At 37.1% G+C, this 13,152-nt stretch overlaps 1 protein-coding gene across 2 annotated transcripts in view; it reads right to left on the bottom strand.

Annotated features, from left to right (window-relative positions):
- GNAS (GNAS complex locus) overlaps positions 1-13,152 on the bottom strand; it is a 234,030-nt gene that overhangs the window by 48,196 nt on the left and 172,682 nt on the right. For both annotated transcript variants that reach the window (XM_058177622.1, XM_058177623.1), the window contains exon 5: positions 8,723-8,820. In XM_058177622.1, the coding sequence (XP_058033605.1) occupies positions 8,723-8,820 (98 nt within the window). The remainder of the gene's footprint in view (positions 1-8,722; positions 8,821-13,152) is intronic.

Genomic DNA, 13,152 nt, shown 5'->3' with positions numbered 1-13,152 from the left:
TGGAAAATAGCGCAAGAAATATCTAACTTGTTGAGATTATTTGGAGCTATCAACAATGCTAACGTCGTCTCTCATTAATTTTAATCTATAAAAACATGACTAGGAAACAAAACAAAGAAGCCACACTTGCTGAAAAGAGAGTCAAATTTGTTCAACTAGGTTTCTCCCGTCTTCCCAAATATGAAATAGAAGGAGCACAAACATGATAGAAATGAAAAGAGCAAGTCAATGTAGTTCGTACTAGAGCTGAAATTAATTTACGTGTTTTACACAAACCTGGATTTTCAAACAATCCACGTTTTTTAAAAAAATACTTTTTATTTCAGCATATTTTAATATTGGGGTGGCAGTTGGCACGACCTGTTAGAACAGTTAGAACACGACCTTGATATTGCCAGTCAACGTGTTAACTGAATTCTTCAATTACAGGTAATCCTCGACTTACAACAGTTCATTCAGTAACTGTTCGAAGTTAACAACAGCAGTGAAAAAAGTGACTTAGGACCAGTTTTCACATGACCATTGCAGCATGATCACATGATCAAAATTCGGACACTTGGCAACTGGCATGTATTTGTGACAGTTGAAGTGTCCCGGGGATCATTTGATCACCTTTTGTGATTTTCTGATAAGCAAAGTCAATTGGAAGCTAGATTCACTTAACAACCATGTTACTAACTTAAGAACTGTAGTGATTCACTTAACAACTGTGGCAAGAAAAATCATAAAATGGGTCAAAACCGCCTTAACAAACGTCTCACTTTTTGGGCTGAATTGTGGTTGGGGAATACTTGTACTATGAGAATTTTTACTAACGAAAGCAGAAAAGTACATTGAAACTCCATAATGCATTACATTATGATAGGGTTATATCAATTTCCACTGTGTAACTCTACTTAAAAGGAAATAATACACGAACAATTCTAAATGTAAATTATTGAAAAGTAATAGGTAACAAATGCATACAGATAATCTTCATTTAATAATCACAACTGGGGCCAATAATTCAGTTGTTGAGCAAAACTGTTTTTGAATGAAACCATGACTGTGCTTTTGGTCTTATCCCAGCTGTTCTTTGCTTTACAGACTTGCGAAGGTCGAAAATATGAGGGTTGGTTGTAAAAAGTTACTTTTTCATCACTGATGTAACAGTGAACAATTGCTAAATGAGGCAGTCACTAAATGAAGACTATCATTATTATATTAATTCAGATTAAACTGTCAGGTTTTATACTGAATTGCAATAAATTGTAGCTCAATTAAAATGGATCAGAATTATTTCATTAAATCCAGCTAATTTTTTTTATAGGTTTTTCATCTTTCCTAGCATTAACTTTGATTCCAAAAATCTTAGAACTCTGGACCTCAAACAAACATGATATTCTATATTATTTTATAAGGCCATCCATCTATAATTGGAAGCCAATAAAAAGGACAAGAGTGTCTGTATCCCATTACAGTAAGGCTGCATCTTTTTCACTGGCCCAAAAGAGGAAGCAGAAATTGCAATTGATCCTGATTACACAATTTGTATTTTTCAAATCAGCTGGTTAAATATTTTTCAAATTGGGATCAAAACAAACTAAATGTAACAAAAAGAGGAAAAAAGTAAACCAGCAACCACAAAAAATGGGAGAGGATTCATATAACCTCCTGTGATTGGTAATGGTTAAACTTAATTAAATTGATACGATAAAGAAACATAGTGCTTCACAATTTTCTTCCAAAATTGTGATACAGAAAATGACTTGAAGCCATCTGAGTTAGAGACTTCACAATTTTAAAAATACTGCATGAAAAAAAAATCTAATTTTCAAACGTTTTGAGGGGCCCAAGAAACATGAATAGTATTTTCTGATTAATTTCATTCTTAAATTATGAGAAATATGCTTAACAGTTCATTAGACATGTATCCACTGATTCTGCAAAACTGGATATTTCATTTCTTAATTCCATTCAGGGATTTAATGAATACTAACTTTAATTTGATCCAATCCTTACAATCCTTTACTTTCAATTTGAACTATTTGAAGAGCTTTTCAGTGTCCAATGAAATTAAAACAGTTAATTCCAATTTATCTATGGCCACATCCAAAATATCAAGACAATTATTGTAGAAAGCTTGCTGTTTTTTAATAAATCAATACTGAGATGGGTGGTTTATAGATATTACTTTTTGTAACTTCCTAGCTAGCACTGCAAGTTAGTATTTTTCTGTCCACATCAGTGAAAGCATTCGTCTATAACTTGCACTTTCTCTGCTGAGATATCATTGTACTGAAATAATTACAAAGGAAATACAGAGATTAAGTGGTTGATTATAGATCTCTAACAATACATATAAGAAAATTCTGTACTGTTCAACCAAAAGTTCATCAGGTCTAAGGGCTTTCTGTTTTCACAGACTTCCAATACTATAAAAATATTGGTCCTCTATGCTTCACTTTAAAAATAAATTTACTTTTGCATCCCAGTTTCTTTTAAATTTCCCTGCATGATCAGTAAACCTCTGTGTGATTTGGAAGATTCTTAGTTTTTAGAGTGCATTCAATTTAATGCCTAATGGCGACATATATAAAATGAATATACTTCTGGAAATTTAGTGTGCTCTGTAAAAAATAATAATAAAAATAATAAAAAAATAAAGTGGCAAGGAAATTGTCTTTCAAGGAATTTTGCTTGCCATTTCTGATCTTCACAATAAGATTCTATATGCTAAGTGGCAAGGCTCGCTTGTGATTCAGTGGTTAAAGACTGCTATCACCTAAAGCAGGGGTCTCCAACCTTGGCAACTTTAAGACTTGTGGACTTCAACTCCCAGAGTTCCTCAGCCAGCTTTGTTGGCTGAGGAACTCTGGGAGTTGAAGTCCACAAGTCTTAAAGTTGCCAAGGTTGGAGACCACTGACCTAAAGGACCACTTTTTCATTGAACAGGTATGTTGTTAATATCTCTGGGTATATCAGAAAGTAGCAACTAACCATATATCTTCATTGTGGGCAGAAGTAATAGCAGGAAGCAACCAAACAACAAAAATCAATGCAAAGTTACAGGGGGGAAAAAAACATTTAGAACATCTATCATGAAAGCACGTGCCCTAACCATTGAAGAGAATAGGATTGAATATTTGCTTAAAAAACCAAGAGTGTGTATTTATTACAAGGGTCATTTAAAGGAGATAATTACACAAGAACCAGTTTGGGACAATTGGGTGTCAATGGGTGCAAACATTTATGGACTGCGGGGAAATAATGCAAAGGACAGTCAATGCAAAGGACACAATAATGGTGTATTTCTGCCACCTCCCATGATTCTCTACTATTAGCTTTTCTTCAGTTCTCTTCTAACGATAACACAAAAGCAACTATTTTACAAATATATGATTTCTAGAGCTCTCAATGGCTGCCCGGCCCCTTCTAAAGCTAAGCAAGGGTTTTTGTAACTATGAAGTGCAGGCATTCTAACCTGACTCTATGCTTTCCTCCTAAGCTCTTCCTTTGAAATGGCAGACAGCAAGAAAACACGTAGAGGCATTCTTGCAGGAAACACCATGAACAGAAACTCTCTCACGCTACTTCCAGCCCTTCCTGAAGTCGAAGGGGTGTGAAACAGCTTGCGAAAGGCTTCCCTTGCCCTATTTCCTTTTCCACCCTGGTAAAAGTCCAGGAAATGTTAACTGGAGGATACATATAGCAAATCTTTAGCAGAACGGGGGCATGAGCAAGTGTGTGTGTGTGTGTGTGTGTGTGTGTGTGTGTGTGTGTGTGTGTGTGTGTGTCCATGCACGCACGCACAAACACGCACACAACTACTTCCATCTTGATTTTGTGGGGGAAGATGGAAGAGCTTGTATTATTGTAATAAAATTGTCATGTTGGACGCTTGGTTATTTATTTAAGATTACTCTGCCTTCTTATGGATATTAGAACGGTACAAAATATATGACCCAACTACCGTAATTAGGCCAAAATAAAAGATATAATGGTAACACAAAAATAATGCAAAGAATAATACAAAGTAAAATTCAAGGGTGAAATGCTCCTGGTTCGGACCGGATCACGCGATCCGGTAGCAATGATGGTGGGTGATTCGGAGAACCGGTAGCAAAAATTCCTCCCCCCCACATGCCCAGCTGAGCCGCGCGATCATCAGAGGTTGTTGTTTTTTACTTTTAAAAGTATTTTTTCTTCGGCCGAAAAAATGCTTTTAAAGGTGAAAAAAAAAAGCCTCTGATGATTGCACAGCTCAGCTGGGATCATCAGAGCCTTTTAAAAGCATTTTTTCTACAATTAAAAAATGCTTTTAAAAGGCTCAGACGATACCAGCTGAGTTGCCTGATCATCAGAGGCTTTTTTTTCTTTTAAAGGCAAAAACTATGCTTTTAAAAGAAAACAAAAGCCTCTGATGATCAGGCAACTCAGCTGGGATCGTCAGAGCCTTTTAAAAGCATTTTTTTACAACCTCTTCAGGTAAAAAAGTTTTTTAAAAAAGTTGGTCACGCCCACCCAGTCACATTACCCCCCCACCAAGCCACGCCCACAGAACCAGTAATAACAAATTTCACATTTCACCACTGAAGTAAAACAGGTTCTAAATCAAAATCACCAAATCTCTTTATCCCATAATCTCTTTATCCCCTCTTTTAGCAGAGATTTGGGTATTTGAAAATCAACGACCAATAATGGCTTGATGAAAAAACCTTCCAACTGACTTTCAATACATCAAGGAAACATTTACCAGATGGTATACATTTCAAGCAAATATTTTACAGTAATAGGATATTAGAAGAGGTGTTTCTTTCCCTTTTAACTTTCTTTTTACATTATGCCTCTTCCAGAATCTCATTCACATTGATAAGAATCTCACTTCCCACGTATTCCCATTACAATAAAATCATTTTCTATTTAATACTAAATATGGAGAAATTACTTGGTATAAAACGAAAAGTCAATTATTCTGATTCTAGATCAGTGATGGCTAATCTTTTCGCCATTGCGTGCCCAAAGCGGGGGGAGTGCTGGGGGGTTGCACGCACACGCCCACACCCATAATTCTATGCGCCCTGCCCCCCTGCACATGCCTGCATGACACACACACCCACGCTCCCCACGCTTTTTGATGGCACAGTGGACCCAGTAGGCCCATTTTTTGCTATCCCCAGGCTCCAGAGCCTTTCTAGGAGCCTGGAGACGGCGGAAACAGCTTTCCCCACCCCCCTCGGAGGCCCTCTGGAGGCCGGAAACAGCGTGTTTCCAGACTTCCGGTAGGCCCAGAAGGCCCAAAAATCAGCTGGCCGGAGCTGAGCTTGCGCGTCCACCAATATGGCTCCATGTGCCACCTGTGGCACACATGCCATAGGTTCGCCATCACGGTTCTAGATGGTAATAGTGAGGCCACAATTCCCACGCATTTTCTTTTTTTTCCCTTTTCTTTTTATAGAATCACCTGAAAATCTGTTGAGAGACAAAATGCATTGATACTTCCCTCCCAGCTTTCATTAATCTTGCAAAGTAAAATGCACTGGGACATTTCTGGCTCAGGATCACAGGTATTCCCACCCCACCCCACCTCCAGCTCCAGTGAAAGTAACCAATTTGGTAACCTTAGTTAAGGGAAGGGAAATTGCTGTTTTCCCCTCCCCTCGAGCTGTTCACTTCTGCATAAGTAAGCAGGAAGTACAGGATCAAGCAATCGTTCTTCTAAAAAGAGGGCGGTGATGAACTAAATTTCCCAGAAGCAGAAAAGTTCAACAGTACTCGAAAAGTGACAGGTTTCCTATTCTAACAGACTAGACAGATTGAGAAGGAAAAAAAAATCTAATGAAGACAAGTATAAATTAAGGTGAGATGGAAGACTGCAGTCTTTGCCTTAAAAAGTCCAATATTACGAATGGAGAAGTCATAAAAAGAGCTGAAAGAAGACAGCATGGATACTAAAGTAACATGGTTATGCCCAATGATTTCTTGCTGATGAAATTCTTATTTCGTTCTTTAACAGGTTTGGTAAGTTAGGTACTGCATCATACACACTAAAGAAACTGCCTAGCAATAGCAATAAGATTTACATACTGCTTCATAGTGCTTTACATCCCTCTTTAAGCAGTTTACAGCATCAGCATATTGCCCCCAACAATCTCGGTTCCTATTTTACTGACCTTGGAAGGATGGAAAGCTCAGTTAACCTTGAGCCAGTCAGGATCAAACTCCTGGCAAATCAGCATAATTAGCCTGCAATACTGCATTCTAATCATTGCACCACCACGGCTCTTAAACACCGTATCTTTTATCTGCCGTGAGATCCAACATCGACAAAATTTACTTCAATCAGGAATTCCAGCATAGAAGCTTGAAATAAAGATGGAAGTCACACCATGGATCCTATTATTAAGTAGGGTGAATATGTATTCCAAGATCCTTTCCTGGAATTCTTGAGTTAGTCATCCCATCAACCCCACAGAAAAGTCATCTGTAGGCTTCAAAGAAGATGGAGCCAGCAAAGGATGCTTTCAGCCATCATTATTATACCATGGGAGTGAACCAAAGTTACACAAGCACCTTCTCAACTTGATCTACTTATTTTAAAGTTTCTAAAACTATCTGCTAATTCATAAGGGACTCCAGGCAATAACAAACAAACATTATTGCAACAATGAAATTAAACCCAGCAAGATAAAACTGAGAAGCACGGCTGTTTAACTAGTAATCAATGCATATAATTTAAGGCGATAAAAACACTTTAACCTGGCAAATATAGATTTATTGCTAGTCATACATTCTTCAAAAAGCCATCTGAGGATACACTGCAATCATGGGTACAAATACAAAATATTATAGTATTTTAAGTTACACACATAAAGGATGCGGAACCTGGGTGAAAAATTTCTAAAATAATGACCAATGAAATAATGCTGCCTGTAAAATAGTAATTCTCATCAACGTGTTTTAAGACATTGCGGAGAGATCTTGCTCTTTTATTATTATTTTTATTTTATAAAGAAGTAATTTACGTTTTCTAAAGCCTTTGCAACAAGAAGAGTGACAAATCAGCACAACCCAATTCTGACCTCTTGGCTGGCCAGAAGATGGCAACTGAGAGCAAATTACACAGTAACTGTAGTTGCTGTATCTTTCCAGTGGATTTTTTAAAAGATTTTTTTAACATCTCACCTTTTATTTTTATTTTTTTTTATAAATAACTGAAGGCACTGAGCATGCCAAAACTTCTTCCTCTCCCTATTTTCTTCGCAACAATCCTGTGAGGTGGGTTGGGCTGAGAAAGAATGCCTGGCCCAAAGCCACCCAGCTGGCTTTCGTGGGCAGACTGTAACTCACAGTTCCCTAGTTTCTAGCCTGGTACCTTCACCACTAGATCAAAATTGATCTCTACCAACCTCTAAGGCAGGGGTCGGCAATCTTAAACACTCAAAGAGCCATTTGGACCCGTTTCCCACAGAAAACACCGGGAGCCACAAAACCCTTCCCATGCCTGACTGTTTCCTGAGCAGCCACAAAACTAACATATGTAGTTGAATTAAACGTTCTGTTTTCTTCTGAAACTTTTCTTTTCTTGGATTTATCCATGGTTGGCTTACCGGGATCGAAAAGCTCAATAAATTGCGTGCTGGCGCTGTCGCACATTGGTGGTTGTGACACATATTTTGAACAAGGAGCTGCAGCAGAGGGATGAAAGAGCCACATGCGGCTCCAGAGCCACATGTTGCTGACCCCTGCTCTAAGGGTTTTAATCTTGTAGACCAATCTACAAGAGCTTTATTTGGTAAGGTACCTTTTTTAAAAAGGTATCTTACCAAATAAACACAGCCTGATTATCTGTAAAACAACTCCCTGTGTATCAATGTCACAGATATGGCTGGGAAACTAGTTTTGAGAGACCAAAGGTATCTTTTTAAAATGGTCTGAGCAGGAATGAATCTCATCTTCTGGCAGGATAGAAGAAAAGGTCTATTTGATCCCTCAAAACTGCTGTTTTCCAGTCTTATCTGTGACGTTGATACCCAGGGAATTGTTTTACAGCTAATCAAGCTATAAATTACATATAGCAAAGCCTTGTGATGTCTCTGTTTGAAAATGATATGGTATTGTGGATTATTTCTGAAAGACAATCCAAGAAGAAACAAAAGAAAAGAGGTAGGAATACTAGCACACATCATTTGAGTTTGTTCCAGCAAACCAAGGCTATGCTAGTTTGTAATAAGATACATAACATGATTCACATTTGCACCTAATATTTAACTTATTTTGGTGGCAGAGTTAATGGCGGATTTAAGTTAATTAAAAGGACTCATTAGTTTGTGATTTTTCTCCTAGACTAGCCCACACCTTAGTGGTGCTATAAAGTAGACTTTTCTTATATATCAACACAATGAATGTTTTCTCTAATACTGCAATTATAGATTCGAAATTGTTCATTTTCTGTGAAGATCCCACTGCATATTATCCTCAAAGTGTCAAAAATGTATAAATTAAATGCTGCAGGATTAAGCTACAACAATATCAGATTAACTCAGCAAATTTACTATTTTATGAGTATAAAAAGTTCAAGTTTAACTATTTAGATCAGGGATAGTATGGCCTCTTTATGACCTGTGGACTTCAACTCCCAGAATTCCCGAGCCATTATATCAACACCAGTAACACAGAATCTTTCCATTGTTTCTTCTTCTAATATATCAGTAAAATTAATTGTAAGAAAAGCTGTACTTACTACTGAGCACAGTCAATCAATTGATATTCATTAGATCTTTCATAGCACGCTTTCACACCTTCATCTTGCCAAAGTGTTTTTGTATGTTCATAGAATTCCTGAAAGCAAAAAAAAGAAAAAAAAAAGAATAAATCTGTATCAACAACCAGAAAAGGAACACATAAAATGCAATACGCTTTAATATAATGAGCAACCACAAATAAAATAAAATACTAAATGGCAAAGTTTCAAGTGATTTTCAAATGGGTTTCTACATTGACCAAATCCTGTATTCCCAGTGATTTAGCTGATAGTTGATAAACAGTAATAAATATTTATGAAATATGTTTAAAAAGCTCCTTTTACTTAGGCAAAATTTCTGTATTCTAATTCAATATTAGAATTAAGTCACATATGGCAATTATGCTGCATTTGTTCAACTTTAGAAATTTACTTTGTGCCTTCAAATAAGCTTCCTACAAGATACAATGCAAAGTAGAACTTAAGAGTAAGCAGACATAGAAGAGAAGTGTTATTTGTTTGTCTGTCATTCCATGCTCAAGGACTTGTGACATGAAAGTGTTGGGATTTCAAGAATTTTCAAATGAATTTCAAAAATGTAGAAATATTCATTTCCCCTTTTTGAAAGTATGAATACTAGAACTTTAAATAACTTTCACTGCACATTAGTCTTTCTCTCTATACGCATAGATTAATAAACTTATTTTCCTCACTCGGAGGAAATAACAGCCCCACTCATGACGACATAGCAAGCTACTAACTCAGAACCAAATTCATTTTTTTTTTCAAATTATTAAATCTAGTGTATGTTTATCAAATCTATTTTAAAAAATACTTTTTTAAAAGTATGTTGCAAAGTATCAAACTAGTTAAGAAAGTTCCAAAGAGCATTTCTTAAACATTGTTCACTTGTGTTGACTTGTTTTGGAATCTATTTTAAATTACTGTAGTGAAGTTCTGGAAATTCAGGTTCAAAACACACACACACACACACACACACACACACACACACACACACACACACACACACAAAACCACTAAACAAAGCCCAGAATTCTCTGGCAAAGACTACAATAATAAAATACAATGAAGTTATGTGAACTTTCTAACACCTTCAACCTGATATTCATACATCAAAGAATCCAAGAAAGAAAATGTTATCTGTGCCAAATCAGGCAATTCCCTATTAACAGCACTTCCTATATTCTCATGATGCCTTAGTTCAGTGTTTTTTAAACTTGGCAACTTTAAGATGTGTGAACTTCAACTCCCAGAATTCCCCAGCCAGAAGGAAACTATAGTTGCCAAGTTTAAAAAACACTATAGAGTTTGAAAAACATTGCAGACACGGGATATGCAAACAACTGTAAATGAGGGTCTGCTTGCTGAGTGCCCAGAATGTGATCATGTGACCACAGGAGGAGATAGGGCATTAGAACTTTGAATCTGGGTCATTTTGGGGGGCCCTATCCTGATTTTGAACAATTCTGCTCCTTCTATGACAGGGTCTCCAACCTTGGCAACTTTAAGACTTGTGGACTTCAACTCCCAAAGTTCCTCAGCCAGCAACGCTAAGCTAAGCTGAGCAAAGCTGGCTGAGGAACTCTGAGAGCTGAAGTCCACAAGTCTTAAAGTTGCCAAGGTTGGAGACCCCTGATCTATGACATGACTTCTCTTCAGATACATGAAGATGGACATCATGTTTCTTTACTGTTACTTTCTGCACACTGAACACACCAAATACCTCCAATTCTTCCTCGTTAACGTTTTCTTTCCAGGTTCTTATTTTGGCTCTTGTCTTCTGATTCTACTCCACGTTGTTAATATATTTTTGAAAATGCAATCGCCAAAACTAGGTGCAATGTTCTAGGTTGGTCTCATCAATGGAGAACAGGGAAGAACAATGGTTTCTTTTGATCCTGGAGCTATTATTTCCGCAGATGAAGTCTAGGATCATTTCCTTTTGGTGAAGCTACATTAACACTACTGGTTGATGTTCAACAATAGATCCACCAAAACACTCCAGATTCTTCATGCATGTACTGCTCCCCAATATACCCCCTATAATTATGCCATTTGATTTTTAAAAAAATCAATGGCATTTATCTTTCCACTTATCTCTAATGAATATTCATCTTGCCCATTGTCTCAGCCCACTTTTTTCCCATCCTTTCTACTATGATCTCATGGGAGATGGTATTGAAAGCTTTTCTGAAATCGCAGTACACAATGCCCACTGTATCCCATAGTTAACTGAATTGGTCACTCTATCAGAAAAAACAAATCAGGATGATTTGGCAGGCCTACTTTCTAATAAACCCATGCTGGCCTCTGCCAAGCAATGCATTCTTTCCCAAATGCTTACAAATTGACTATTTTATAATCTGTTTTTGCCTGGTATTGACACCAAGCCAATCAGTATGTAAGTTGGCCAGGATCCTTTTGAAGATAAGAGATGTTTGCCCTTCTCTAATTCTATGGCAGTGCACTTGTCCTTCTGGATTTCTCAACCATTACTGAAGGGGCTCCGAGATGACATATACAATATAACAGCAATCATTTCATGTAATATTGTTAGGGTAACCTAAGCAGAGGTGGTATTTAGCCGGTTCAGACCGATTCACCCGAACCAATAGCGGAAATAGTGGGTGGGCCTGTCCACCCTCCCCGGCTCTATGCCATTCAATTTAGGCACGTTTTTGAGGCCAGACGCATGCGTGGAAGGCACACATGCAAGCACAGCGCATGCACGGAAGTCTGGGCACATGTGTGGAAGGCAGACACTCACCCGAACTGGTAGTAACATAATGTGAAACCCACCGCTGAACCTAACTGTATTACATGAAATGATTCCTGTTACATCTAAATCCTGTGAAGGATCAGTATAGAGTTTAATATTGCTGCAAAGCATGTGTTTCACAGAATATTTATTTATTTATCTCTCGCAAACAAACAACAGTTCAAGGCGGTAAATATACCCAACATATCCAACAGATCGTCTTCCTATTTTTCCCACAACAACAACAATCTTGTGAGGTGTATTGGGCTGAAAGAGAGTGAGTGGCCCAAAGTTACCCACCTGTCTTTCATGGCTAAGGTGGGACTTGAACTCACGGTCTCCTCCTTTTTATCCCGGTGCCTTAACCACTAGACCAAGCTGGCTCTCAGAATAGCTCTCTTAAGAGAGCTAACGACAGATGACTGCAAAGAATATAAATCCTTACATTCTCCATCAGTCAGTTAGAACTGAAGAAGCTTCTTGGATGTGAAGCGAAACATTTTCAAAGAAAAAGTCAAGGAAGTCCAGTTGCCTTTTGGAAAAGCACCTTTAGGACATTGTTGTCTTCTCACCTTTTGCCTTTGGTAACCTCAGTTCATTCGGTGCAATCCTAGATTATCCCTAAATTGACTAACTTTTCTCTTTCTAATTCTAGTATCTATCCTTTCTGTTTTCAGATATTCATTAAGTTTCTGGTGCAGTCATATTGCCTTCTCCTGCTTTTGTTTTTCTTTTTTCTGTGAATTATAGAATTATTTCTAATATTTCTAATATATTTTTAGTATCTTTTAGAAATGCCTACCCATTTTGAGCTCCTTTTCCCATTTGTTTCTTGACAAAGAATTTTATGTAGCATTGATTTGAATTAATTAAAATATACTTTCTCAATACTGGGTGTTGTGCCTTGTGATTCTTGACGAGTGTATCTTGTATTTTTACACTGAGAGCATATGCATCAAAGACAAATTCCTTGTATGTCCAATCACACTTGGCCAATAAAGAATTCTATTCTATTCTATTCTATTCTATTCTATTCTATCTATTCTATTCTACTCAACTATTCTCGATTTTAGTTTCTCTTAAAATCAAGAATTCCAGTATTTCGCTGTCACCTTGTTGTTTCTTCCATTTATTAACCAAGTCCTCCTACTAATTACTACCATCTGAAGGAGACAATTATCAGAAGCAAAACTCAGAAAATTTCTGGATGGATTTGTTTAGCTTTTTATCTCCTATCAGATATCGGGATAATTAATGTCCTGATAGCCTTGTCTCTTTGGAAAAATATATCTCTATTTCCATGATTGGGGAAGTAGAAGTAGATTCAAACAGGGGATTTAATGCATTTGAGCTTCATATGCCACTGATGTGTAATGTGGTTTCATGCAATGCTTTCCCCTTTGTTACTCTATTCCAAGTAATTAAAGAACAATAACAAAACAAAAATGAAACTGTTCGAACGCTTCACAGGAGGAATTTTTCCTTGATCATTTTATTGGGAATCAATTACTTAACTGACTAAACAGAAATCAGAAGTTTGGAATCAGAACCATAGCCAAAATACTTGATCAATGAGAATACCATGTTGCTTGATGTCTTTAATCTGAACTATAACCCAGCAACTGTTATGCTATCTTTTTAATGTGGTTAT

This window comes from Ahaetulla prasina, chromosome 3 (assembly GCF_028640845.1).
Source record: "Ahaetulla prasina isolate Xishuangbanna chromosome 3, ASM2864084v1, whole genome shotgun sequence".
Classification (NCBI taxonomy): Eukaryota; Metazoa; Chordata; class Lepidosauria; order Squamata; family Colubridae; genus Ahaetulla; species Ahaetulla prasina.
The sequence above is the reverse complement of the archived record's forward strand: the minus strand, read 5'-3'. Positions and strand labels throughout refer to the sequence as shown.